This window comes from Drosophila santomea, chromosome X (genome assembly GCF_016746245.2).
Source record: "Drosophila santomea strain STO CAGO 1482 chromosome X, Prin_Dsan_1.1, whole genome shotgun sequence".
NCBI lineage: Eukaryota > Metazoa > Arthropoda > Insecta > Diptera > Drosophilidae > Drosophila > Drosophila santomea.
In genome coordinates this window covers 16,741,461-16,768,145 of record NC_053021.2, presented here as the reverse complement: position 1 = coordinate 16,768,145, position 26,685 = coordinate 16,741,461, and the positions used below count along the sequence as shown (strand labels likewise).

The following is a 26,685-nucleotide window of genomic DNA, read 5'->3' as shown; positions in this document are numbered from 1 at the left end:
AAAGCAGCTTACAAAACGAACAAATTTAAGTGAATAATAAAAACTATGAATAACAAACAAGACACAGACATGCTCAAACACACACACACACACATACCTACACAGACAGAGGCAGACACACGTTACTTTATGAACATAAAACAAATTAAATGGAAAGTATATAAAATAAATTATGCTAAAAGGAAAATTAAAAGAGCGCGTTTCATTTTGAATTTCAGTAAGCAAGCAGTGCACAACTATTGTGAGCCGTTAACAGCGTTACCGGCAAGCAGTTTATCACTGTTAACTCCAGCACTGTACAGTACTCCTTAACAGAAAATGTGCAGTAAATTTGAACTAGATGAAATCGGTTACACTTTAATATTAATATTTAATATTTATTTTGCAAATAAGGAATGCACATGTATGTGGACATATCTTACCCAGTTAAGGAGGCAATGTAATCCCAAAATATTGAAATGCAACCATTATATTGTGGTATCTTAAGGTCGAGACCCTCGACAATAGGCTTTATCTTACCAACTAAATTTCTCACATTTAAATTCTTACATTCAATATCTTATTCTACGATGCAACATCCCACGATTTGAAATTCCATTTCATTATCTATGTATGTACCATTGCTTGCTCGTTCGAATATTTACAGTGTGAGGAGTATGGGTGTAATGCGAATGAGTGAGTGATCTGGATTGGGATTAGGATCGAAATGGGATGCGGTTTCAGGAGCCACGTTCTGGTGTGCATATCACAAAGTGTTCATCCCCGATGGCGGGACAGCTTGGGCAGCTGAATGTCAGAATGTCTGAATATCAGGGAATTAGCTTTGGTGATCTGCCACGCCTTCTGGCCCTCGATGCGGAAACGGTACCGGAACCGGAAACGGCAGCGGATGCCAGCGGAGCGGAAACGGCAGCGGAGGCGGAAAATGCAGCTGCTGTTTGCGGCTTATAGGTGGGTAGATCGATGAATACGGGCCTATATTCCGGTGCCTCGGGCCGCATGGACCGCGATTCCGATTGCAGCACATTGGTGTAGTAGTTGACCTCGTTCCGCTGCCCCTCACGCTGCCCCTCCCGCTGCTCATCCGAACCACTCTCGTTGTCCTCCACGCCGTGGGATCGCGCTCTCAAAAGTCGCAAGAGGTTTCGCTGCTGCACGGCCGAGCGACGCGATGCCTTCTGCGAACGCCTCCTGGCATTGGAGCTGGTGTTCAGGAAGGCCGACTCCTCGTAGCGTGGAATGTACCGTGGCTTGCGCGATTCCCCCGGACGCACTGGCTCCCGATCGTGGGGCGTCACATTGAAGCCAAAGAAGCGCGGCGCCTGCACGGATATGAGCGGTAGAAGGGTCTCCCGTGCATAGCGCTCCGCACGCTGAAGCAGTTCGCCCAAACGGAATGGCAGCAGTTGCACGGTTTGCGGTTCATCCGGGTCCGGCGAACGTCCGGTGCCCATTTGAGCCATCGTCTTGGCGGGCAAGCGGGAGGAGCCCGCGACGGCGGATGTAATGGCGCCCAATGTTGTGACCATGCCAGCAGCCAGCTCACTTTCGGACAAATCCAGATCCTTGCCCTGCTTCACACGCGGTGTGGTGGCCTTCAGAACGGGTTCCACAATCTCGGGACTGTCGGTGGTGGCATAATCCTGCAGATTTCGCCCCCTATTCACCGCCAGCCGGCGATCCTTGAGCACCGGCTCAAAGATCTCGCCGCCAATCGAGTCCGAGAGACTGCGACTGGACTCCGCAGCCTCGGCAGTCTCGTTGTCCAGCGAATTGCCCACCAAAATCGGTTGCCACGGCAGTTCGTCGCCCTGATCCAAGGGATACGTCTGATTGCGGGCCAACTTGAAGCTGGTGCCCAAATTGAAGATGTCCTTGCGCTGCTTGGCGCTCTCCACCCCATCCACCGATGCCGCCAAACCCGATTCCTGGACACTGGAATCGGGCACATCGGTGGGCACGGCCACCGTGGGATTTCCCGCCTGCTGGGCAGGTGGTGCAGCCGGTGGTTGGGTGGTGTACGCCCCATAGTCCTCCTGATTGTCCAGCTCACAGTTGCCCGCCTGAAGGCGCAGGCGCACCGGACTGCCGCTGCTCAGTTTGGTGGTGGGGCGGCACAGGGAGTGGCTGCGGCCAAAGCTGTCCGTCAGCACCACCTTGTCGATGTCCCAGTGGGGCAGGCCCTTGCTCAACCACCCACTGTACGACTTGTAGTGCAGGCTCAGTGTGGTGGGGAATCCCAGTGCCGGATGCGGCACAATGATCTTGGACACAATGTCGCCGGCGAAGAACTCCGCATCGTCTTTCCTGCAGGTGAACAATGTTAGGAACGTGGGTAATTCAACTGCTTGATCCATCACACTCACTCGGATATCTCGAAGGTCTCGTTGAGGCCACCATCTCCCTCGAGGATCGCCTCCAAGCGACCAATGGTGCGCAGTGGCAGATCGTTGAAGGAGTTGAAGATCTGCAGCTGGAACTGGTGGGCACAGAAGGGTTCCTCCTCGCGGGTGAGCAGATACAGCTGACCCCGGCCCGTCGAACGATCGGCATAGTAGCCCATGTTGCCGCACCTGGGCACACCCTCGGCCAGATCCTCATCATCCTGGGCACAGGGAAAGCATCTGCCCTTGAGAAAATCATCATAATTTCCGCAGGGGAAGGCGGGGAACAGACAGCGTGGCGCCACCGAGTCGATGAAGAACTTATAGGCACGTCTGTGGTTGCACAACGAACGACCCTCCTCGTCCTCTGCAGCCTGGGCAGCTGTGAAAGATTGGGTATCCCAGTAAGCAAAGTATACTGAAAGTATATTAGAAAAGTATACTTACACCATATGAAATCGGTGACTGCGCCTACGAAAAGATTCGAGCAGCCGGTTTGCACCCGCCCGCCATTTGGATAGTAGTCCACGTGGCCCATCGGCTGCCAGGAACCGAGTCCGCCCAGGATCAGATTCTCGCCATTCGAGTGGATGACGTCCACGAACTCCGCATCGCTGCTGTCCAGTCGCACCTTCGGATGCTGGGCCTCAAAAAGCGGACCCGCCGGATCCAGACCCGTGATTCGGGAAAGACCCGGGAGTTCAGCGCCGGCAAAGCCGGATACATGAGCACCCAAACTGAAACCAATGACGTGGGTGCGCATCAGATCGAGACCCTTGTGCTGCTGGAGATTCCTGAGCAGCATGGCCAGTTGCTTGCCCACCAAACGGGTGTTGGCCGCTGCTCTCACGTAGTTCGGAAAGGTGGCTCCATTTTCCCAATCCACGCAGATCACAATGCAGTCCTCCTGAAAAGTGGCAAGTGGGATTAGGAAGAAGCCTATTACATAAATGTGGACATTGTGCAGCACTTACCACCGCCATCAGAGCTGTTTTCATCTCGTAAATCCACACATGCGGACAGGCCGAACCGAATCCATGGACAATAACCCGCACGGACAGCTCATCGAATCCCTCGAGATCATCGATGGATGGCGTGGGCTTCTTTTGCCCGCCACCAGGACGTTCTGTGGTGAACGTGGCGTTCATGGCGGTCATGGATGATGACCTGCCACTGGTGCCCTCGGGTGGACTGGTGCTCAGCTCCGTCTCCCTCTTGCCGCGAAAGGCATTGGTCATGTTCAGAAAGGACAGCTCCATCAGCGGACGATCGGAACGCTGGCGCGTGGAGTAGAAGTAGAACTTGGTGTTGATCTCCTCCGGCGACGAGGGCAGCATCTCCAGATAGGCAAACGGGCCGGAGTCTTCGAAGCAGCCCAGTTCGCCGTAGCACACCCGTTTCACTGCCCGCCGGGAGCGGTGACCACGACGCACTCGCTCCCGCTGGCGCTCCTCGTGCTCCACCAACTGATCCTGCACAGCCTGCGATAGTTCCGCGAATTGGGACGGCGAGGGTGCGGCGGGCACAGTTCTGGCCACTTCCTGGGCGATGGCTATAAATATCCAATCAAACGGCACACAAATGCGAATCAATAGTAGATTGAAATGCAATCAATTCCGTAAATACTGCTATGTGCATGGCAAGCACGTTCGCCGCCATACACATTAGATTTATACACTCGATTTGGGTGTTTCCAAGTTTGTCACTGCTCCTTCCATGCTGTTTATATTTTAAAAACCCAAACCCATCAATCGGTTAAGTCTTGCATCAAACCAGTCAAGTTATGGTACTTTTCTGGGTCTTATAAATTCGTTAATTATTCTTTATCATTATCAGTAGAGATAGATTTCAAATCCCCTAAGTTGCATAACTAGTTAAGCCAAGCCCTTAAAGTACATGTGTACGTGCTGTTCCCTGATATAACAATTTATTGCCCAAGCCGATAAGTTGGTGACAACAACTTAAAATTTCTTTCCAATGACAACGCGTGAATTATTTTAATTTTAATTTTCCGTCTTACGTTTCCAGCCGAAACGATTCGTTTCAATTCAATTCGAATTGAAACGCACGCCATGCGGATGACATAACTACGATACTCGTGTGCGGGTTTATATGATGGATCGTCGAAGCGTGATTGCGTTTTTAAAATTCCTAAATACCCCAACACCTTAAAGCCGAATCTAAAAGGTATTAACCCAAGTGCTGAGCCCCAAAATTGTCAACACGCGTCACCGGCTTAACGAGCTTCTAGGGTCCCGAAAAGGAAATGGGGAAATACTTCTGAGTAGCACTTAAGGCGACTATAAAATATATATCTAAAAACTTAATAGTGGTGCACTGAACACAGGACTGCACATTCTATACACTTAAACTGAGATTCTCTCTACACCAAATATAATTGTATATTTGAAAAGTTGAAGGGTAAGTTTCTATTCACTTGGAATTTCTGCCAAGGATCTTTTAACAGCAAACTTTCTATGTGCAAGAAATCAAAGAAGATGAATCCGTCATAAATATATTTTACAAATGGAAGCATTTAAATGCCAGATCCTCAGATCTTCAAGCCATGGCTCGACTCAAGGGTAAACTAATCGTGGCCGCTCTTGGCTTTATTGGTTTTACCTTCACAACGCAGACAATCAGACACTTGTAAGCATGAAAAACTACACAGCTAAAAACGATTGAATTAAATACAAATAAACGTGGTTTATTTAACATATAACGAATCTTTTTATTCTTGGTATTCCTGCAAAACTCAAAAGGTATAACTATTACTAATTGCTGACCCATATAGGCCATTATTTTTCCGGGTGTAAGCACCACAAAAGCATATATGGCATATGGCCCCTTGAAAATCTGCTCTGTGGACCATTGTGCAATCATCGCATTGAAGTGGTTCGTTAAACATCTTCTCAATTGACACAATCACCGCACCACCCACATAAGTACAGCTATAGATATGTATATATATATATAAATATGTGCGGAGACACTTGTTAAAAGCAAACACAAGTCGAGCACTTAGTAAATTAGTTAACGCTTCGCGCCGCCGAGTGGCAATTAGTTAATGGAGCCCACAGGGCGTATACTCACCATTTCCCGTGTGGCATATGAGCAGCGCCAAAATGACGTAGCTGGCACTTAGCATGGTGATTTCGTTTGCGGTTCCAGCTGTTCTGAAGCGATCCTCATTGATTGAATTCCACAAGATGTGCTGTCTCCTTGGTTAACTCGCTGTCTGAATGGAATTGCAGTGGCCAGTTGTAGTTGTAGATGGAGGTTGTCTCAGTGGTGTTATGCGTCTCTTTCGCTTTGGTAATAGCAAAATATACAATAAACAAATTCACTTTCACTTATTTGTGAACCTGCCGGGCGACAACGGCAAAAAAGCAAAGCCAAAGCCAAAGCCAAAGCGAAGACGATGTGGATATAGACGTGCTTGTGCAGTCGTGACTATAACTATGACTACAAGTTCGAGTGGCTGACTCACTGACTGACTTAGCCAAAAGGCAGACACCACCGACACCGACACTGTCGCCAAACTCCACTGGGATCGGGTATCGAGTGCCAAGTACCGAGTATCGGACCCCTTTGAGTCCACTGATCCACTGTCCAGGTCTCAGGCTGCCACTTTGGCTTTCTCCGAGAAGGGAGAGCAGCTCCAATTTGCGACGAGCGGCATTGACTGATTGATGGCCTGATTGATGGCTGGCGATCAGTCGCCTGCAATCAGAAGAGTCAAACTCATGTACTTTAAACGTTTTCGCTACACACAGAAAAAAATAAGGAAAACCTAAACTAATCCTAGACAAGTATTACTTTTAAATTAAAATATTATTAGTGACCGTTGGTGGCATTAGTAAGTCTGTCAAATAAATCATTTTAAAAGTAGATCGTATGTGCAATTACTTATTACTTAGATACAGAACAGATGTGGACTTAAATATATAATATATATACATATATGTATATTTTCGCATATTTATTTAAGTTTTTACATGGTTATGTAAATTTCATTGAATTTTGGTTTGTAAGCCAGCGAGTTTGTGCTCCGTGCAGCCATTGGCCATTGTATAATAGGCCGGTTGCAGTGGCGCCCGAACAGGATGTTGCGCATGTGCGACCGTCTCGTGTTGCTTGCAGCTCGCATCTTGCAACTTGCATCTTGTGTGCGCGACATCTAGTCCATTGACCTTACACTTGACTGCCGACCGATTCTGGCCGCTAAATCCCGCCCGACCGCTTTTTTGGCCGAATCACACATTTGGGTCAACAGGCAGACAAAGCCAACATTCAAGAGTCGAGTGCCGTCGCCATCGCCATCGCCATCGCCGTTTGTTGACTTTTGGCTAATTTACTCGGCCCCAAATTGCAAGAGGAGTGGATGGAGGGGTGACTCAGGCGAAGAGCCAAAAAGATGTGACAAACGAAAGTGAAAACCTTTGGTCATAAAAACAACAAACTGGAACTGAAACCGAAACTGAAACTGGAACCGACACTGAATCTGTATCTGTAGCTGTATCTGTATCTGAAGCGGAATCAGAAACTAAAAAACCGCACTTAAACTGTTTCCCCTATCGATTAACAAATGCGGTCTTCAATCAACAACATTTCACTTTCGTTGGGCGACCAACGTGATCTACCAATTAGCATCTGAAGACCAAAGATTGTGCAACATTTACAAAAAGATTATTTGGTCAGATACTCGAAACTCGGGAAATTGCCCACCCACGAAATATTTTGTCATCGGTGCAGCGTAGCACACAACGAATGCACCTGTTACAATGCAACGGCTAATTTCGAAAGAACAATTTGGCAAAGACAGAGATTTGCCATAGATTGCGTAACCTCTCATTAACCTTAATTGGCATTTTTGCAAGTTGATAAGCCATAAAGATAAATGGCGAACGTTAAAAATGTTTATACAAATTTATATTCTCGATTAGTCGCCTTTTTCTAGGAACCACAAGCATAAAAGTTAAATATGTTCAATTAAGGTATCAGATGATTCAAATGTTTCCAAGAAGTCTAGAAAATTAAAAATTCAGAAGTATGTTAAAAAGACCACAAATATTTCAAAAAAGCAAAGCAATTTCAGAGACACATCTCCATAATAAAGAAAATGAATTACCTATGCTCAGAACATGGAAATTAAATTACACTGTTTCGCTTCCAATTAGTTTGATCAAGAACTCAACCACTTCAACCACAATCGCTCTAAAACTGTAAAAGTAATGCTCGGTAAACCAGGCTAATTTGTGAAAATGTATGGCATTAAGGAAAGCTCGCATCCTGCCAGTAACGATTTGCTCAACTTTCCGTGACTGCACCGATCACCCCAATAAGCTGAGCCCAAACGATTCCAACGGATGCCAACACATAATTATCATTAAATTGCGGTACGGAATGGGCGATTTTGGGCCCTTTGTTCGCTGCGGATCGTGTGAACATTCAAAGCGGATGGGTTCGGCGAAAAGCGAATTCAAAAGACGAGTGCCGTTAAAGAATAGAAAGACTGTGAAGACAGGTGAAGTTGAAGTTTCTGAGAAAGCGGAGACAAATGTCAGCAGCAGCAGCAGCAGCAGCAGCATCAGCTCGAATATCGCCAACAAAATGGAAAGTAACGCACAAAATAATGCTTCTAAGGCGACTTTCGCATGGGTTCCATCAGATGTTCATTTTTTTGCGTCTTTACCAATATATATGCATATATGTATATATATATATATATATATATAAGCTGGTGGTGCCGCGACCAACGCTTCCACTTTCAAATAGATTAACCCAATTCGGCGGCTCCGACGCTTTCCGCTGCTCATTTTCGCGTTTGGCGGCTAATTCAACTCATTACGAAGAACGATCGCCTGTGATCTCTGAACACCGAGAAAAGCAGCAAGTACTTACACTGATAAACTCAGGATGCACAGCAAAAATATTAAAATATATCAGCTTATACCGAATAGGTGTCTCTTTCTTTTGTTTTAAGCATTTTTAAACAAATATTTGTGCACAATATTGATGTTTTTTCCGTGTGCAGGTCCCATTTGAATGGGAAAAAGTGAGACGAACTGAGAACTGGCTGGGAAAGTCTGCAAATCGATTGGGAAAACCGAACCGTGCCAAAGAAAAGTGCATTTCGCAGCAGACTGCTGCGGAATCGAGTGTTTTTCTGTATTTTCTACCTCATGACCGACCATCCGACCATCCGTCTATCCGGCGGAATGTCTCATTAAACTCTGGACGTGAGCCAAGCGAATGGCGGACAATGGAAATGGCCACTCGGCATTGCCAAATGCCAGACGGCGAGAAACAGAGAAAATAAAACCAAACTAAAAACAATAACACCAATGCATTGTCTTCGCCTTGTGTCTTTGTGCAATCGAAGTTCGCATTAAGTCGTTTGATTGATTTGTCAAGCCAGCGACATAAAGACGGACGACACAAGTATGTGCCCATAGCAATAGAAGTCGATAAAAAAAAAACAAAACAAGTCCCAACGCAATAGTTATAACTTTTATTATTATTACTCTATAGCCGCCAAGCCCATGCCAAGAAATCGAACAGATTATGAAGAAATCCGGAGTGATTTATAGGTTCCCAGTTTAATTTTGCAAACTGTGTTGGTGGTAAAAGCTGCAAGGCAATCCAAGCTGGCATGCAATTTAAAAGCCAGGAATTACTGACTTAACATTCTGACTGGGCATTAAAACTTAGGCAATTTATACATCTATCCTAAAATGTTATTTTAAATTGGTTGTTAAAAAACTAATAAGCTACAAAACAGATAATCAATTACAGGGAATTATTACACTTGGTTAACCAAGTCGAGGGTATTCCTGTCTCGCTAAACAATATTTCATTTTTTCAAATCAAAATGCCACTTGCCAAACGAAAGACTTAGGCAACGAACTTGCCACCGATGGCTAACGCCTGATTGCAATCGCAAGAAACAAGCGCTACATTAAAATGAAGTAAGGAAAACCCAAAAGCCAAAAATACATATATAAATTTCCCTAGCCAATTTTCGCATGGCAGCATAAAATAGTTTCCTGTTTGTTACGACGGACCCAGCAACTTCACACAAAAAAAAAGGGAGGAAGCCGATCCGATTCAAGTCGACTGCCAAAAGCTGGGGCAAGAAAATATAACGAAAACCAGCAATGCATAAAGTTTCCGCTCGCGTCTTTGGGGATTTTCAGCCCAATGTAGGCAGTGCACTGCAAGAAACTGGCACCTTAATGAAATAATAATAATTAAATGTAATACAAATTATTTTCGATCAGCTTTGTTAAATGGCATAATGATATAATCATGAAATAATAATAATAAAATGTTATACAAAGTATTTTCGATCAGCTTTGTAAAATCGCATAAAAGTGAATCAGCTATAGAAGCATTTGGAATTTAATATAGAGCACCAGCTCTCCTCTTGAAATAGTATAAGCATTATGGAGAATACGCTGTAAAATGTAGTTTTTAGATATAAATAACAAAAAAGTGGTTTTGCTATCGCTCGTCAATCTGCATTAACTACAAAAGCGAAGGAGGTCAACTTTGGGCTGTATTTTTTTTGCGATGTACCTTTTCATAGCCGCTGCAGGCAATTAGTGGCGCCTATTTGTGGTCGTTTCCGAGGTGCTTTTTATGCCTCCCGAAGCGCAGAACTTTTTTTGTGGGGCCACGCAACTCTCATTGGCGATGCAGAACAGCAGCGGCGGCTTATAAACAATAAGCAATATTCCATAAATCAACTGGCTGCAACGGCGGTGTGGTAAAATACCAAAAAAAAAAAAAAAACTAGCACAATTACATGCATGCAATGGACTTGGCTCACAAGTGTACATTGTAGCCAGGTGACACAGTTTTTCGGGAACAGAGTACTCTACTCCGAACCCAAATACCAGCACTCTTTTGTCATTTCCCGGCGACAGCATCAAGTTGCCAGTTATGGTTCATGGAACGAGTTGACCCAATCAGGCACTGCTATATCATTTCTAGTCTTATGAAACTTTCTGGCCCAGTTACCCAACGACAATCAGATGAAGAACAATGAAAAGAAAAGCAGAGAGAACCACCAGAATGTATTCACTAGACGAGAAATAGTCAGTTATACATACATATGTGTGTCCATACGAAATCCAAAATATAACATGGCATTTACAAATATTATGAGAAATATATTAAAGCATATACTAGGCATCTCTGCATTTTTCTAGAGAAGACTTGAGAAGACTTTTCCCAGACTCTTTGCTGGAAAATCTAGAACCCTGGCTTATCTTTGGCTTTCCACTCACATGGCCAGCGTAATGACAGCCACAATTAACACACCAGATTAAAAATAATTATTCTGTTTAATTGTGTGCCACGCTCCGCTTTGTCAAGAACAAAAGAAATTTAATTTGCTTGCGCTGGTTTTTATGGTCTCCTTTCCAGGCAATTATATTTTTCATTACTGTGAACTTTTAATACTACAAGTAGACAAGTGAAAAGGTGAAATACGACAAGCGTATTGAAGTTTAAAGCCGAAATTGATGTAAGTGATCAAGACAAGGGTAAACACATTCAACGCAGCTATTATCCAACAAATTATGCTTAAATCACTTAAGGAAATTTTCCAGCGTTTGGCAGACATAATGCCCATTTGCATTTAATAATACCGCGTGGTAAACGACCTTGTTCCTCGGGCAATTCGATCCAATCAACAACCAGCAATCAAATGGAGGTGATTGTTCGCTGGCTCTTCGATCGCTTTGTTTTGACTTCAAATGCATTTCCAAATGGAGGTACGAAAGGAAATAGTTGCAATTTCTCGTCTTAAATAATAAAATTCTGAGCAGCATCTATGAATATTCCTTAATTGATTTTAAACCTATGCATTTCTTTTCGATACAATTTGAGTTGAAGTTTGGTCTGATAATAATCAACCACTTAGCGAAATTTGCCTAATAATACACCAATATTATAGAAGTTAGTGAAGCAAAATGGCATATAATTTAATTCGAAACTACCCCTTTTAGGCACCGTTTTCTTTCGGTGCAATGTGCCACTGAATTGACCAAATACAAATTTGTAAGCCAAATTAATATAATTCATTGCTGTTGGCCAGTGGCATTGGTGGAATTTTATGCACTTTAATTGTGGAGCACACACAACAGATCTTAGTCATAAATTTGAAGTTGGCAGTTTTGCTTGGATCTCAACTTTAAACTGTATGATTTGACTTTTGTTTGTTGGCTCTTGGATATTTTGTTTTTTGTTTTTTTTTTTAGTTGTTGCTGGCGGCGACAATTCGTGTCAATGTCAGCATGATTTTTCGTTTTTTCTGAACCACGAGGGTGGGCCGTGGGGTTGGGGGGGTTGGAGGGGGTCGGGTGTTGATGTTAATGCGTCTGCAAACAAGTTTAATCGAATAATGCATAATATGCACCTGGTGGCCAGAAGAAAAACCAAACAAACTGGATGCAAGCAGTGCAGTGCGAGAAGTGCAAGCAGTGACACACTCGCAGAAAAAAAGTAAGTCGAAGAAACGATGATGATGAAAGGCATTTCCATGCGCATAACTCAGTCAGTTGGACACATATTTGAGCCACAAGAAATATGCATTTCTGAAATAGTTTCGCAAAACGGCGACTGACACAAAAACAGTAGCCAAAAACACAAAAGTGAAGCACACAAAAAAAAGGGGGTAAAACAATGCGAATATGGGGGAAAAAACAGAGTCACCAGCAACAGCAACAACAACAACTAGATATACCAATAATAACAACACCGAAAATAACAACAAATCATGTGAGTTTGGCTGCTGTGCGGCTTCAACTCGACTTCTTCTTCATTTCGCTTATTTGAGACCCGGCTCACGGTTTTCACCTGAAGCGCGTGAAAGTTGCGCTTCGCCGGGGCAGCAGCAGCCCATATGCACTGAGAGAAACGTCTGCCTACTTTGGTTGGCCCTCCCTTCAAATTCACTACATGAAACTAGCATCAGCAAACACTTGCAAAATCTCAAAAAACAATACCTGAACATATGGATACTTATAAATTTTAAAAGATCAATGATTTAGATGCTTAAAGCAAAATAAAATTTGATACAATATTATATTTTAGTAACATTTATCAGTCATACACAATTGTAGTATTCTAAACTCCTTGCTTATAAAATGTAATGCTTTGTATGGATGTAATGGGAAATATCCTAAAAACTCTGATACTTATTGAATATGTTTAAAAAAATGGCATTATTTTTTTATGACGAGGTATGTAAATAGTGAATATTTTCCTCCGTGCACCACAGACCGCACTTAAAAAAAAAGAGATCAAATAAGGTGTGTAAAGTAAGGGCCGGGCCCATGAGCCAGGTAATTAATGCACCTTTGAAAAACAAAAGCCACTTGCACACCAAACAAAACAAAAAACAAATCACAGCAAATACGCACTTTTTTTTTTGTATCTGGACTCTATCACGCTTTTCACAAAGTTGCGCAAAACAAACCGAGAAACGTTGTTGCCGTGTATCTGTATCTTTTCGGCTTGTATCTTTTAGCTTTATGCAGCGCAGACGACGGCGCTGCACTCACGTAACGGAACTGCCGATGTGCGGGCGAATAAAATAGCGAAAAACTCTAGCGGACCGATCCTACAGTTTTCAAACCTCTAGCCTTTGCGGCCGAAGATCAACTGAAACTCTGGCCCAAAGCCCGGCTCAAAACCCGCCATCCGAACGCGAAAACTCAGCGAGCCGAAGGCGAAGTCGGAAAGCCGAAGCCCACAATCACTGCTCGGCTGCCTTCGGCATCGCACAGTGGAGCTGATGGTCGAAAAAATGTCAGCTTATGGAATGGAAGTAATATGATAATTGCTTGTCAAATATTTTATTTATAACTTCAATAAACTACTAAAACATCTATAAAATAAAGATAGCTGGATTTGTATAGCATTTATTTTTGATGGACTTAACTGGTGACAAAATATTTAGAGCTATTGATTATCTACATTAAAAAAATTAACTTTCAAAGGGGAAATAAGGAAGAGCAGTAAACGAGAAATTCAGTTTAAATAAAATTATTCCGAATGAAAAGAATATTTCTGGAAGCAAGTGCTCTCATACCAGTAAGTATCCTCAGTTCGCTTTGTACAAATAAATCAAGGCCCACGGTGCGCTGGCAGTAGCCGCTCGCCATATGCCCGATATCTGGCCGATCGGCTAGAAACGAGCATACATATGCTGTATGCTGGTGGGCCTTTGGCGGCGCAGAAAGATCTTATCGCACTTGGCATGTAGGGCAGGCGGCTGAGTCTCACACATTCTTTGCGCCACTTTAGACCGAAATCGCTGGCACTCTGGTACTCTCTTCGCTCGGTTTCTCCAGTCCGGCCGCCTGCCACCCACACACCTGGTGGCTTACACTGGAATGGGGTCATTTGCGGCGGCGGGGATTCCCCGCGACGATTCGCTGATTCGCTGGCAATTGGCATTCCCGGGCTGTCGTTATAGTATACAATTTTCGCTTTTATTTCTGGTACGTTACAAGTTAAATAGGTTTGCTCGGCTGCGCTAAAACTCCTTCAACATCTCATGCTCCTTCTGCTTCTCATCATCCTCCTTCTTCTCCTCCTCCTCCGCTGCTTGTTGCGGTTCTGGTCAGGTGTCCGTGGCACGTCCGAGTGGCAAATATTGCGCAAGCGCGGCAGACACTCATATTGCGTTCGGTTTCCGTGTCGGTTTCATTTTCAGGCTGGCTTTCGGGTTTCTTCTATCGCTTAACATTTAGAGTACAAAAATACATTGACTTTGTGATTACAACAATCCACAGATTCACAGATCCACCCACTTTTATCGCTCACTGCATGTCCTTCATCTCTGTAGCAATCGCACGACAAATTTGAATTACAATTTAACCATATATCGTATGTATACATTATATATATAAAATAAAAAAAATTATTTAAGGAGAGCCAGAAGTAAAACGTGTTTGAATTTATGCAATAGGCAACAATTAGAATTAGCTGGTGGTGCTGACGGTTTCTGGCGGGGATCGTTTCTAGCCCTCCTGCCCAAAGTCCTCTGTGAATTTGCGCAGCTTCTTCAGATCGTCTTCGTTGACAGTGGGTTTCGTGCGGGACAAGGACTTGAGCATGTCACGCTGAATGGGATAGGTCAAGAAAGATTATAGGCATTATAGGATAATAAGCGATTATTAAGGATGGCGTACCATGGTTACGGGCGGTTCGAAGAGCTTGTCGCTGGGCACATCCATCCAGTTCATCTCGATGGCGCCCTGGTCGCCAGGCGAGCACGGAACCAGCAAATCGTTGACAATCTCCTCGTGGTTGGTGGGGCTCGGACCGGATACCCGCTTGAAATGCGTGGCGGTCTGCACTTTCCTCACAGGTTCCATCAGCGCATCGCGCACCACAATCGATATATCCGCGCCAGAGTAGCTGCAAAACAGAACAAGAGTTAATTAGTTAATATGCTTATTATAAAACCGAATAATAGAAATGTATCTGCTTAAAAGAAACTTATTTACCCCTCGGTTTTGCCGGCCAACTCCTTGAGATCCTGCTCGGTGAGCACGTGCGTGGTGTTGCCCAGATGGATCTTGAACATGACGAGGCGGGCGTGGGCCTCCGGCAGCGGAATGTAGATGCGCTTCTCGAATCGCCGCCGAATGGCCGAGTCGAGGACCCACGGTATGTTTGTGGCGCCGAGGACGAGAATGCCATCGGTGTCATTGCCCACGCCCTGCATCTGCACCAGAAACTCGGTCTTGATGCGCCGCACGCTGTCGTTCTCGTTGTCCGATCTCGCCGAGCACATCGAATCGATCTCGTCAATGAAGATGATAGAGGGCTTGTGCTGGCGGGCCAGTTCGAAGAGATTCTTGACCAGCTTCTCGGACTCGCCCAGCCATTTGGACATCAGATCCGAGCTGGACACCGAAAAGAATGTGGAGCGATTGGCCTCGGTGGCGACGGCCTTGGCCAGATAGGATTTACCGGTACCGGGCGGGCCGAACAGCAGGATGCCCTTCCACGGAATCCGCTTGCCGGTGAACAGCTGCGGGAATTTAATCGGCAGGATAACGGCCTCCTTCAGCGCCTCCTTGGCGGCATCCAGGCCAGCGACATCGGACCACTGAACCTTTGGCTTCTCGATGACGATGGCGTCCTCCAGCTTGCTCTGCAGCTTCTTCTTCTCGGGATCATCACCATCCTCGTCGTCGCTATCGCTCTTTTTGTCCTTGTCGTCCTTGGCGCTGGACTCGCCGCCCTCCTTGATCGGTTTCTTTTTGCCCTTCTTCAGGTACTCCTTCAGCTTCTCGGCCCGATCCAAATACTGCAGACACTTGGCCCGTATGGAGTCCTTGGCCTTCTCGCCCTGCGTCTCATCTGTTCGGAAGATGGTAATTAGATTGTTAAGAAGTTAACTTGCTTCTATTCAGTGAGTTTAAATGCATCTTGGATGTACTGATGTGGACTTCTTACATTTGATGGTGTGCAGGAAGTACTCCACTCCGTGCTCATACAGACGCAGTGCCTCCGCGTAGTTCTTATTTCGATCCTCTTCGGTGGCCTTGGTCACCAGATCGATGGCCTTCTGTAGTGTGGTTCCGGCTGCCATGGTGCTGGAAGATATAAGCGTTCAGATATCATTACCATTTTATTTGAATATGTAGTAAACTAAAGAACTATCCGCTGGGACTTAATTTTTATGAGGTTTATTTAAGATCTCATTTCTGCTTTCTATTAATTTAGTTGAGCTACCATATTTACAATACCTTAAGGTTTAAATCTTATACATAACGAAGGTGCCACAAGTGTGTGGATAAATCGATTCGTGCAACATAAAGTCAAATGCAGGTATAGTACAAAATAAAGTACATAGAATCATAACAATGGTTCTTAAACTGGTTTTAAAGTTATAGTTACAGTATCGATTTATGCAAAAACTGGCAAATCAACTGGAAATAGTCCTAGCTGGCTATATATCCACAGCTTGCTGTGCACTCACTATCACTAACCGATACCACAACTCATATCAGGTTTGGCATCCCAAGCTCCCCGAGCATAATGGTTCCATAGAAGATGGTGGCTTTTTGGATATATTTCGGGTTATAATAGCCCCTCCCCATGGGGATATATCATCTCTCCGTGAGTTTCACTGGCCAACCGATGACGATGTTTAATCAATTAACCCATGAAGGAGTGGTAACTCCCATCTTGATGGCCAGTGTCCTTCGGTGACGCAGTTCGCGAGCAAAATCGAATTTCTGGGCATGACTAATGCTCGAATACAGCGGCATTGACAAAAACACAAGTCGACAACTTTTTGCGGGGCGGCTGCGGAGGGGATGGCGGCGGGGCAGTTCCGGGCATTACTCACATTTATGCTGGCTGACTTGCTCCTGAAATCCCGGCAATCGTCACTGCTCAACTCGTTGGCTGTTCGACAGGTGTTAAACAAAAGGAAAACTTAACTATTTTGTTGGAATTCCAACGCGAATGACGACGTCTTGTTTTTTTTTTATTCGGTCAGTGTGACCACAGTGGGGGCTAGGCCATAAGCCGAGGTGCAGCTGCAACGGTCACACTTCGGGAGATGAAATCACTTGGCGCGCTTTTTAAAACTCCAAATAAAAGACAACTTCATTTTATCAAAAAGTTATCAAAAATAAAATCCTTACACACCCATTTTACACTTGGTAATTTGTTTAAATTACTTCATTACGTTTAAAACACGTCAGTACACATTTGTTATGACACTAAGTATACGGCAAACGATATTAAGTGGTTTTAACTCAACTAAACGCTTAAATAAGGTTTATATTTACCATGGAGCAAAGAATATTCCATAACTAAATGTGTCTTAGATAATTGCTATAAACTGTAATCGCCATAAATAATCAATTTTAGCTTTTTTCCCCCTCTGGCTCTGGCAATCGATAACGATAGACCTTATCGATACGCGCAATTAAGGTATTTATGTAAACAGTTTGTTTTTAAAGACTTTCAATTTATAAGCACTCAAGTGCTTAAATCACTTTGAATTTATATAAATCGAATTCAATGGATTTTTAGAGAATCCAGTTGCCAGCTGATCTTGCGTCAGTGGGAACAGATCACCCTGTCATATTACCCAACTACTCAAAAACTACAACTGCAACAAAACTTCTATCATTCCAAAACTTTAAACAATCAGTGATTAAGTACAGAGAAGGCAATGGCGGAGGACAAGCAGTTCATCCGCCGGGATAAGGGCACTAAGGAAACCTCCGCGGTCATGAAGGATGTGGACATCTACCGCGACACCTTCATTCGCTACATGGGTAAGTAATCCTCCGATCTGCATAGCTCCATCGAAATGTGAGTTTGATTTCTTCCGGTTTTCCAGGCTACAGCAACGAGATTGGCGAGTCCTTCCGCCCGCTGGTGCCCAAATCTCTGGTGGCCGCATCCTACGGCATGGCCATCGGATATGTCTGCACGGACACCTTCGACAAGGCACTGCGCCTCCAAATGGGTGGGGCTTCCCCCAGAGAAGTGGCCGTCAAGGGCGGCGACGTCTTCTGCTGGCAGATGCTGGCCTCCGTCGCCATTCCCGGCCTGGTCATCAATCGGTGCGTTAATCTGTTGCCAGATAATTACCCGAAAACGTAGACTTATACTTATCTTAACTAAGTAAGCATAGTAATAATGAGATTCCTGCTATCCTATGGAGTGTATCTATAGTATAATGGCATGTGCAATGTTGCAAAAACAGGTTTGCTGCTTAATATCTACTTCAAATTTGTGCTGGTAGATAGACAGAGTGAAGTCATCGTTCACTCCACGATTTTATAACTTTTGGTATAGGTATTGCTAACAATGTTAAAGCGAGCAACCAATTCTAATACATTTGCTTATATCGAGATGTTATGATTAAGATTAAGAAATGCGCATTTGTATCGTTTTAGAATCACCTGGGCCACAAAAACACTGCTGAGCAAGGCGCCGATGCCCGTGCTGAAAACGGTGCCCACTCTGGTGGGTCTCGCCAGCATCCCGCTCATCATTCATCCCATCGACAGCATGGTGGACCGCCTGATGGACGCCACCTACCGCAAGACGGTGAGGTAGTGAACGCTGCGCGGGATATGCCCAACATCTACCCTACTCCTATTCTAATCCACGGTGATAGTTCTTAGGTATTAAGAGTTTACGTGAACTGTAGCAAAGCTTTAGCCTCCAATCCAGTTTGCATATTGACAAGGAGTTTGAGTTTTACGTTTTGTTTATTGCCATTTGGGCGGGAAAAATAGTGCAAAATTTACAATACGCTTTACAAAAATAATCATGCATACAAGACTGAGGCAACTGGTGGAATGCCGGCGTTTAAAGCCTTTATCTCATAAAGGATCCTACTTCTGCTCATCCTCGTCATCGCTATCGATTAGATATGGACTGTCCAGGGCGCCCAGACCGGCTGCCACGCCTCCTTCGTTGGCGGTTGAGAGCTTTGTACGCAGCATGTGTCCCGCCTGGTAGTTGTGCACAATGTGCTCCGCATCTCCGATCACCACGCCGAAGATGCCCAGCTCGGAGACCATGTCCACGATCTGGGGCGGCATATCGCCACCGGGCCTCACCATATAGCCCTTGGTCAGCGGCGGATGAATCAGGTCCATCAGAATCCAGGCGGAGCGCTCCACGCGTGACATGCGCTGAAAGAAACAAGGACAACGATTTTAATGATTTCCTCAATGCCTTCAAACACATCTTGTTCAAATAAACTAAACTTACTAACTACTTAGAGTTTGCTGCCATTAACCAAATAGGATAACTTACCTTAAGCGCATCGGGTATATCCACGCCGTAGACGTTATTGCCACCACCCTCGCGCTGAGGCTTCAGCACGAATCTCTCCGGCGTGCGCAACGCCATTTCGTAGCTGGCATTGCCCGCCTCGTTGTCGTCCAGCGAGTAGAGACCCGTGAAGATCTTGCCCACCGCCTTGATCTCCTCCGGATCGTTGATGAAACGCTCGAGCACCGCCGGCTGGGCGAGTGCCTGCTGCACCTTCTTGGTGCCCGCCAGATGGTAGTGAATGGAGGGGCACTTGATGGCCAGCGAGGTCTCCATCAGGTAGCGGGCATCCCACTCCGCCTGCGAGTGATAGTGTCCGGGCTCGTAGCCAGCTCGGAAGTAGATGACGGCCACCTCTTGCGAACCCCTGTGGAGTGTGGGGCAAGCGTGAGAGTTTGAAGGATCATTTGCACATGTCAACACTTACAGGAGCAGCTCCTTGGACTGGCCCAGTTTGCCCTCGCGATGCACCTCGGTGAGGGTGCGACGCAGCACCTTGATGTGCGGGTACGTCTCGCGAATGTAGAACTCGTGGAAGCGCTGGTCGCAGATGTTGTACGACACATCCTCGATGATGAACAGGATGACGGCCTTCGGCTTCGCGTAGATGTCCCACGCCTTCACCATCCCATCGCAGAGTCCGGCCAGGGCATTGTTATCCGGCATCTGCAGCGGGGTAACAAGCATATAACTTAAGTTGTCTGATACTTATTGTCATTATTTGATTACTACAATAGATGTTTGAAACTTGTAGAAAAAACCATATACTCACATTGTGCAGCTTATCCGCATGTCCCAGCTCGCTGAGTACGAATCTACGCGGGTGAAAGAGACGGGTGGTGCCGGAACAGAAAGAGACAGATATTAGCATAATTCCGCTGTCTCTTAACAACCAACAACAGCAACAAACAACAACAAATGTTCGTGGGAAAGGGGGCTGGGGTCAAATGGGGGGTGGGGGGTTAATTACTGAGACCAAAACCATCAATGGGGGGTTACGTATGGTTAGGGAAGGTGTGGAAGGGGGGGTTACGTGTGTGTGTGTATGAAGGCCAAAAATGTGAAGCTACAGCGTGTGGAAAGAGACGGATAGAGCCATAACCAATCAAACTGCATGCAGAAAGAGACAGCAACGGTTGCAAGTGATCAGTGATCAGTAATTTGTTCAGTGATCAGCGATTAGTGAGGGGGAAGTGGGTGGTGGGGGGGGGGAGGGATAGGTGTGTGTGGACAGGTGTATGCTTTTCTTTTAGGTGTGTGTTTGTGCATTCGTGCGTTTGATAAAGAGAGATAGACAGATAGATATATAAATAGATAGAGAGAGATAGAGAGAGAGAGAGAAGAGCGCTTAATACTTCTGCTGCGGCACCAATTGGGTGGCTATGCCAGCGAAACTGGAGGCCACCGTGTTGATCTCGACCTGCTTTATCGCACAGCCCTCGGACACGTGTGCCATATAGTCGGATCGCAACAGACCGATGCTATATGCCTGCAATTATGATCATTATACAAGATATATACATTAGGTGCGTCCCTTAAAGAGCAGCTGCTTAGCCGGTAAAGCGATTCAACAAAAATTCAAATGCATTATGGTGTGTGATCCTCGTCCGTGGGTCTTATAGCATATATAGGATGAGACAGGTGCGGATATTTACATTATCATATATTCAAAGAGAGAGAGAGAGAGAGAGAGAGAGAGAGAGAGAGAGAGAGAGCGAGGCGAGAAATGGTGCAAGATGGGTACAGTGAAACGATGCTTCTCCCAATGCTACTCTTAGTACTACCACTGAAGTTTATTTCTGGGCTTCCCTATGAAAGGCTCCTTATATTTAGTTTTCATATTAGAAATTTCTGATCTGTCTGCTGTTTCTATGAATAATTCATCACAATGGCGGTGAAGCATGGCGAAGTAGAAACGAGTTTTTAGCCCATTTTTTAGTTCATTTGCAGCTGGTACTTTTGCAATTATAACTATAATAAGCATGCTCTGATCTAATCTGTTTATAATTATGTTTACGTCACCATTGCTGGCAAATAAACAAGCAGACAAAACAGCTGAAACCCCAAACCGTATGATAAACAGATGTTTTGGGTTCTAACATTTCCTAGCTGGAGTCAAGCGCAAGTAATCTCGGTTTTTCGAGCCTTCAACTGACACTCTCGCATGAATTTGTAATTGAAGACACATTTTGCACCCAGCAATGCACTTATTGGGCCCGCTATCGCCTTCGTCTCCACTTTAAATAAACAATTACCAGGCGTATCTATATCAGTTGGGTTCGTATCCCTATCGCAACCCTATCTGTAGTACAGCGGTGGGCTCTCCATGTGGGGCTTTATATACATTGTATATGTGTTTCGTCTACAAATTTTGGTTAGCTGCTAATCGCCAAAATGTGGCCCTGAGTTTAATATCTCTAAAAGTAAAAACTACATTTAAATGGTCTGTTCCAAACATTTGAATGCAGAGTTTAACTGCCAGAAAATTTTGGGGCTTTAATAACCCAAGCGTACAAGTTGTGAAATTTTTAATTACGGCCTTTACTGATTACTGATTACAAATGACAAATTACAATTGTGTATCTTGTGAAATCGCTATCTCCGAATCTTCTAGAAAGGCATTTTTGACTTTTTTAGAGACTTTTGTATATACATTGGCTAACCTCTGACCTTTAGGCCCCAAAAGTCTGTACGATAAGTCGGAAGAGTAAGCGACAGCAGAACGGACAATCACTGACGGAAGTGGAGATTATTGTTCGGGTTAGCTGATACTTTTGGATCGGGAGGAGCAGGTGGCAGGTGTCAGGATGAGGGATGCAGGGTGCCAGGAGGCAGGTGGCAGGTGGCGGGAGCAGAGCAGAGCAGTTCGGGTACAGAGCAGGCAGGAGGCAACGGGCGACAGGCAGCGTCAGCAAATGAAAACTCTGGACAACAATCTCGCAGACTCAACCAAAAAGAAGTTGGCATTTAGGCATATTTGCAGCAAGGTTTGTAGCTATGGTTAATCATAAATACATGTCTAAGGAACAGTGGAACAAAATCAACTTCAACTAAAGTACAATGGACTTTACAAAGCAACACACACAAAAGCACACACTACGAATAGATTAGCTCATTTCAGTTAACTGATCTGATTCTTGTTGTAAATTGGACTTAATGTTTACAGAAAGTTCTCTACGTTACTTCGCTTAAATTCCGATCTTCTTCTGATTGCAAAAAATCAAATCAAATGAAATTTGATGCGGGCATCGTAAAGATTTCTACTTCGAGAGTTAGTGTGTGATTTTGTGCGGTTAGGCGGAGGATGCAAGCGATGCAGGAATGCAGAAATGCGATGAGATGATCGGGTCATGGGAGGAGTACTGGGTGTTTATGGAAGTGTTGCTGATGATGGTGTGGTGCGGAGTTGCACTGATGCACTGTGCGCGTGAACAGCACCTTTGTATGGTTTTACTTGCTGGTCCCAAGTGGCCAAAGCCCGATGCTATTGTATTGATCTCGACTTGCTTCCAGCAGCAGTAAGCGGAATGGACGCCGTTCGCCCTCCGTTCCCGCTCTTTGGTGGCCCGGCCCAGCTGGACCTCCCTGTGCTGCTTCTGCTTCTGCTCCTGCTCCTGCTGCAATTCCTTCTCCTTGCTGCCCGTGCCAGCGGCAGCTCCGACAGCAACGACAACTCCAGCTCTTTGCCCCACAGCAGCGCCCGCATCCTGACCACCATCCTCACCAGCCGCCGTTCGCAGCACCCGTGGCGACAGCTCTGGACAGCCGGACTCCAGCATCAGATCGCTGCGCAGCATTCCCAGCGATGTTTTCTTTGATTCAATCATTTTTCGTAGCACAGCGATGCAATGAGTGACGGATAATGGAGCAACGGATTGCGATTTGAGATCGAGAGTTTGTACAATTGCGTGGTTAGGTTTTACATTTTTGAAGGAGTGGTGACGAGAGAAGCACAGATCGTGAAATAAATTTAGCACAGCAAGCAAATATTGCAACTAAACTTGACTTGATATTCGGTAATTAAAATGACTAAGTTGCAAGTGAAAAACCAAGCTATTTACACTAAAAATCATTGCCAAAATCAACAAGTTTAACATGAATAATAATTTAATAGATCCTAGCGTTCAAATGCTTGAAGTGACACTTTGATAAGATTTGGGACAAGCTTGAATAGTAATGAAGTATAAATAGCCCTGACAAAGTTATATTTAATAAACCCTATCAGCTACTGGGCCAATAACTATTCAAATTATAAAAATGTCACCTTTCTGATATGATCTACAAAGATTAAACTTCTTGCGACGTGGAAGAGTTACAAGAATTCGCCTCTGTGCTGGTTTCGTTAGGGGAAATGAAGGTAAATCAAAATAGGAAGAGCAATGGCAATGGCAATGGCAATGGCAAAGGGCTAGCGTTATGGGGGTCAGGGATGGCCTGTCCTACGTCGATTTACAAGCCAACGATAAGGAGCTGCGAGTCCAGGATGCTCGCATAAATCACGCGAGATTAGCGACTACCACCGACTTCTGGGCTTTGGCTTTGGCTATGGCTATGGCTATGGCAATGGCCGGGCGATTTATGAAGGAGCGATTAGATTGCGACCGCGGGTGGAGGGGCCCAATAAATTCTAGCGAGTAACCCACTGGCTGCCTGTAGATGTGCTCCCGATGGGGATGAGGTGGATACGTTGGTGGGTGATGGTGATGTGCAGGGCGGAGGATCGATGATGAGTGGACGCCAGCTGACGGAATCTCACCTGGGTGAATCCGTGCGCGAGCACCTTGCGATAGATGTTGAACAGATTGGCCGTGAACTCGTCCACTTTGATCGTCTCCGCCAGCGTCGTCGTGATGAACTCCTCGTCGTGGGCCACATTGTGCATCAGCCGATTGATGATCGGCTGCAGGGCCACCGCCTTCTCGAACTCCTTGCGCGGAAACGAGGAAGGCACCAGCACAAAGGGGGCGAACTGCAAGGAATTGGCAAGGAATTTAGTATCTCGGCAAACTGCAATGGAATCGCGCTAGCTTGAGTCTCGATTAAATGCTATTGCGTAGCTTTTCCTATCAAACTGTTATGCTTACTAGTTGTTCAAAGTGGTTTATCTTTTGCTGCTGCACATGAAATGGAAAATAACTCAAACGTCTAATCACAATTTGCATTACACATAATTTAAAATTAACAAAACTAAATGGAAACATATATGAGTAGATAAGCTGAATGTCAAGTTACTGCTGTCCTATTGAAAATGAGCTACTTGTGTGCAGAAAGCTCATATAGCACCAAAAACTAGTACAACCTAGTTACCCTAGCATGAAGTCGAGCTCTCACTAGCGAATCCCCACTGTAGCACCCACATTCAGGGAGTCCGGACTGAAGGCCGTCTTCGATCGCATGGCGGCGCCGTGCATGATGGCATAGTCCTTGGCCTTGGCTGTCACCTCCAGGAGCTCGTCCTCCGCCAGCGGCAACCGGATGCAGTTGCGCAGCACGGGCGTATTCGCGTCGCTGGACATGATTGGTCTTTGTCGCTCGGTCGGCTGGTGTGGAATCTGGGGGGGCTCAGCTGCGTCTGCAAATGGCAAAGTTTATTTGTTAAGTTGCCTGCGTTTGTGCCGCACCATGAAGATGAAGCTCACGGGGTCTGCTCGCCGGAACTGCTCGCTGGGCACTGAGCACTAAGCACTGAGCAGTGAATGACTGGTGTGCTGGTGTGCTGCCTACTCACCACTGCTGGGGAGCCGCTGGAAACTCTAGAAGCTTTGGAACTGCGACGGAGTTATCTCTGCGCTCCCAATTTCGTCACTCTCAACGCTCGATTGTTGTGGCTGCGCCGCTGGTTTCCGTGGTGACGCTGCTGCTGCTGCTGCTCCGCCTGTTCCACCGGTTGCACTGGCAATTTGGACACACCGTAACGCTTGGGCTTGGGTTTTCAATTTACAATTTAGCCAATTGATAAATTATAAATCTGTTTTTTGAGTTTCTAGTATTTTTGGTCTGAATCTGTGCAGTGTGACCGCAGCGGGTTGGGCAGAAAATACCAGCCGGCGGAAAGCCAAATACCGCAATATGCCAGATGGTATGCAACAAAAATACCACGCAAATACACTGCGACAAAAGTGTAGCACACACGCGTAAATCATAGCCTTATTCGGAATAACCAATGCAGCTCAGTAAATTTGAAGTGAGATGAATTATGAATTGAGATGAATAATAAATTATGAAGCCATTTCATTTATTTTGTTTTTAGTTGAACATAGCTTTTATTTTCGCTCAAAAGCTGCGCGGCTTTATCATCATCTCCACAAAGGTAAGCGAGTAGGTCCAGTCGTTGTTGTGCCACGAACCCCACATGATGCCATTGGTCTTTCCATTCCGCGAGCGGCCCTCCTTGTAGAACTTGCCATTCAGCATGCTGCAATTAAACAAGTTGATTAACACAACTCAACTATTATTTAGATATATGGATGTGCACTCACCTCTTGGCGCAGTCGTAGTACCACCAGCCACCGTACTCATCGGCGGCACAATTGAACCTGTAGGCATCGTTATCCCGGTCGTTGGTGGTGAACTTCTGGCGCTCGTGTGGCCTCAGGGAATCGCCGGCGGTTCCATTGTAGTGGCCCAGCGACTTGAGTGCATAGGCTTCATGCTCGCCGCCAATTTCGAAGTCATCGTAGTGGGCATAGCTGGTGGAGCCATCGATCTTGCCCAGCTTTATGTACAGCTCGTGCCTGCGTTGCCGCGTCATGCGGTGCACTTTCTCCAGACCGATGAAGAACTCTCCCCTCACACGCCCAAATCCATCCTTGTAGTCCTGCCACGTGCGATCGAAGTTCTCGGAGCCATCGTGGCGTTTCTGTATGCTCAACCAGCCAGTGGAGCTGCAGGGTGCTTCGAATGCATCCAATCCACGGATTTTCAGCTTGTAAATGCCATTTTTGCGGTCAATGGGGCACGTATCCTGGCGGCTGCACTTCAAGAGTTCATCGCTCATGTGGTTGAGTTTTTCGGCACCCAATTGTATCTGTATGTCCTTGCTTTTGAGCTCCGCATTCGCAGTTAGCCACTCAGTGCGCAGAATCTGCAGATTCTTGGATAGAACGTTCACCCTGGCACTTTGATCTTTCAGCTGTGTGGCTTGCAGCAGAAGCTGCTCGTCCTTGTGTCTGATGCGAGTCTGCAGGTCCTTGATGGTTTCTGCCATGGCGTTCATCTGATGCTTCAGCTCCTCGCTGGAGTTCACCTTCACGAAGCGATCGAGGATGGGTCTCCACACCCAAATGCGGTACGCGCTGCATGGATTGTCGTCATTTTGATCCGTCATTTTGATCCTCTGCAGATCCTTCGCTGCGCTGGCGGAAGCCAAGGATATGGAAAGCGAGAGAAGAAGGATAAGGCATTGGGGTTTCATTATCCTGAACATGCGTACTGCGCCAGCTGCCACGCCAAAGTAAGC

General features: G+C 45.6%; 5 protein-coding genes across 10 annotated transcripts; 1 reads left to right on the top strand and 4 right to left on the bottom strand.

Moving 5' to 3' along the window:
• Positions 1–467: 467 nt before the first annotated feature.
• Positions 468–13,040, bottom strand: LOC120456497. Of its 2 annotated transcripts, XM_039643365.1 has the most exons (7): positions 12,818–13,040; positions 5,875–6,107; positions 5,478–5,694; positions 3,359–3,936; positions 2,832–3,291; positions 2,367–2,766; positions 468–2,307 (listed from the first exon to the last, which is right to left on the bottom strand). In XM_039643365.1, exons 3-7 carry the CDS (start codon positions 5,530–5,532, stop codon positions 810–812), a joined length of 2,991 nt encoding a protein of 996 aa, XP_039499299.1. In that variant the 5' UTR covers positions 5,533–5,694; positions 5,875–6,107; positions 12,818–13,040; the 3' UTR covers positions 468–809. The 2 variants fall into 2 exon arrangements, with proteins under 2 accessions (XP_039499299.1, XP_039499298.1); XM_039643364.1 differs by having other exon boundaries at positions 5,478–6,107.
• An 829-nt stretch (positions 13,041–13,869) lies between these two features.
• Positions 13,870–16,938, bottom strand: LOC120456267 (vacuolar protein sorting-associated protein 4). The gene is made up of 5 exons (XM_039642992.1): positions 16,768–16,938; positions 15,870–16,009; positions 14,912–15,773; positions 14,594–14,822; positions 13,870–14,524 (listed from the first exon to the last, which is right to left on the bottom strand). The coding sequence occupies exons 2-5, from the start codon at positions 16,003–16,005 to the stop codon at positions 14,423–14,425; spliced, it is 1,329 nt and encodes a 442-aa protein (XP_039498926.1). The 5' UTR covers positions 16,006–16,009; positions 16,768–16,938; the 3' UTR covers positions 13,870–14,422.
• Positions 16,939–17,341: 403 nt separating this feature from the next.
• LOC120455602 (mitochondrial fission process protein 1) lies at positions 17,342–18,635 on the top strand. Its single transcript, XM_039641981.1, has 4 exons — positions 17,342–17,360; positions 17,584–17,710; positions 17,776–18,001; positions 18,338–18,635. The coding sequence occupies exons 2-4, from the start codon at positions 17,605–17,607 to the stop codon at positions 18,498–18,500; spliced, it is 495 nt and encodes a 164-aa protein (XP_039497915.1). The 5' UTR covers positions 17,342–17,360; positions 17,584–17,604; the 3' UTR covers positions 18,501–18,635.
• A 1-nt stretch (position 18,636) lies between these two features.
• LOC120455600 (glutathione synthetase) lies at positions 18,637–25,243 on the bottom strand. Of its 5 annotated transcripts, none has more exons than XM_039641975.2 (8): positions 24,866–25,238; positions 24,584–24,798; positions 23,983–24,195; positions 22,665–23,038; positions 19,999–20,041; positions 19,654–19,892; positions 19,209–19,593; positions 18,637–19,084 (listed from the first exon to the last, which is right to left on the bottom strand). In XM_039641975.2, exons 2-8 carry the CDS (start codon positions 24,740–24,742, stop codon positions 18,782–18,784), a joined length of 1,716 nt encoding a protein of 571 aa, XP_039497909.1. In that variant the 5' UTR covers positions 24,743–24,798; positions 24,866–25,238; the 3' UTR covers positions 18,637–18,781. The 5 variants fall into 5 exon arrangements, with proteins under 5 accessions (XP_039497909.1, XP_039497910.1, XP_039497911.1 ...); XM_039641976.2 differs by having other exon boundaries at positions 24,955–25,238; XM_039641977.2 differs by lacking the exon at positions 22,665–23,038 and adding an exon at positions 20,582–20,715 and having other exon boundaries at positions 24,866–25,235.
• Positions 25,244–25,499: 256 nt separating this feature from the next.
• Positions 25,500–26,667, bottom strand: LOC120455695 (fibrinogen-like protein 1). The gene is made up of 2 exons (XM_039642103.1): positions 25,706–26,667; positions 25,500–25,641 (listed from the first exon to the last, which is right to left on the bottom strand). The coding sequence occupies exons 1-2, from the start codon at positions 26,650–26,652 to the stop codon at positions 25,500–25,502; spliced, it is 1,089 nt and encodes a 362-aa protein (XP_039498037.1). The 5' UTR covers positions 26,653–26,667.
• Between the last annotated feature and the right edge of the window lie 18 nt (positions 26,668–26,685).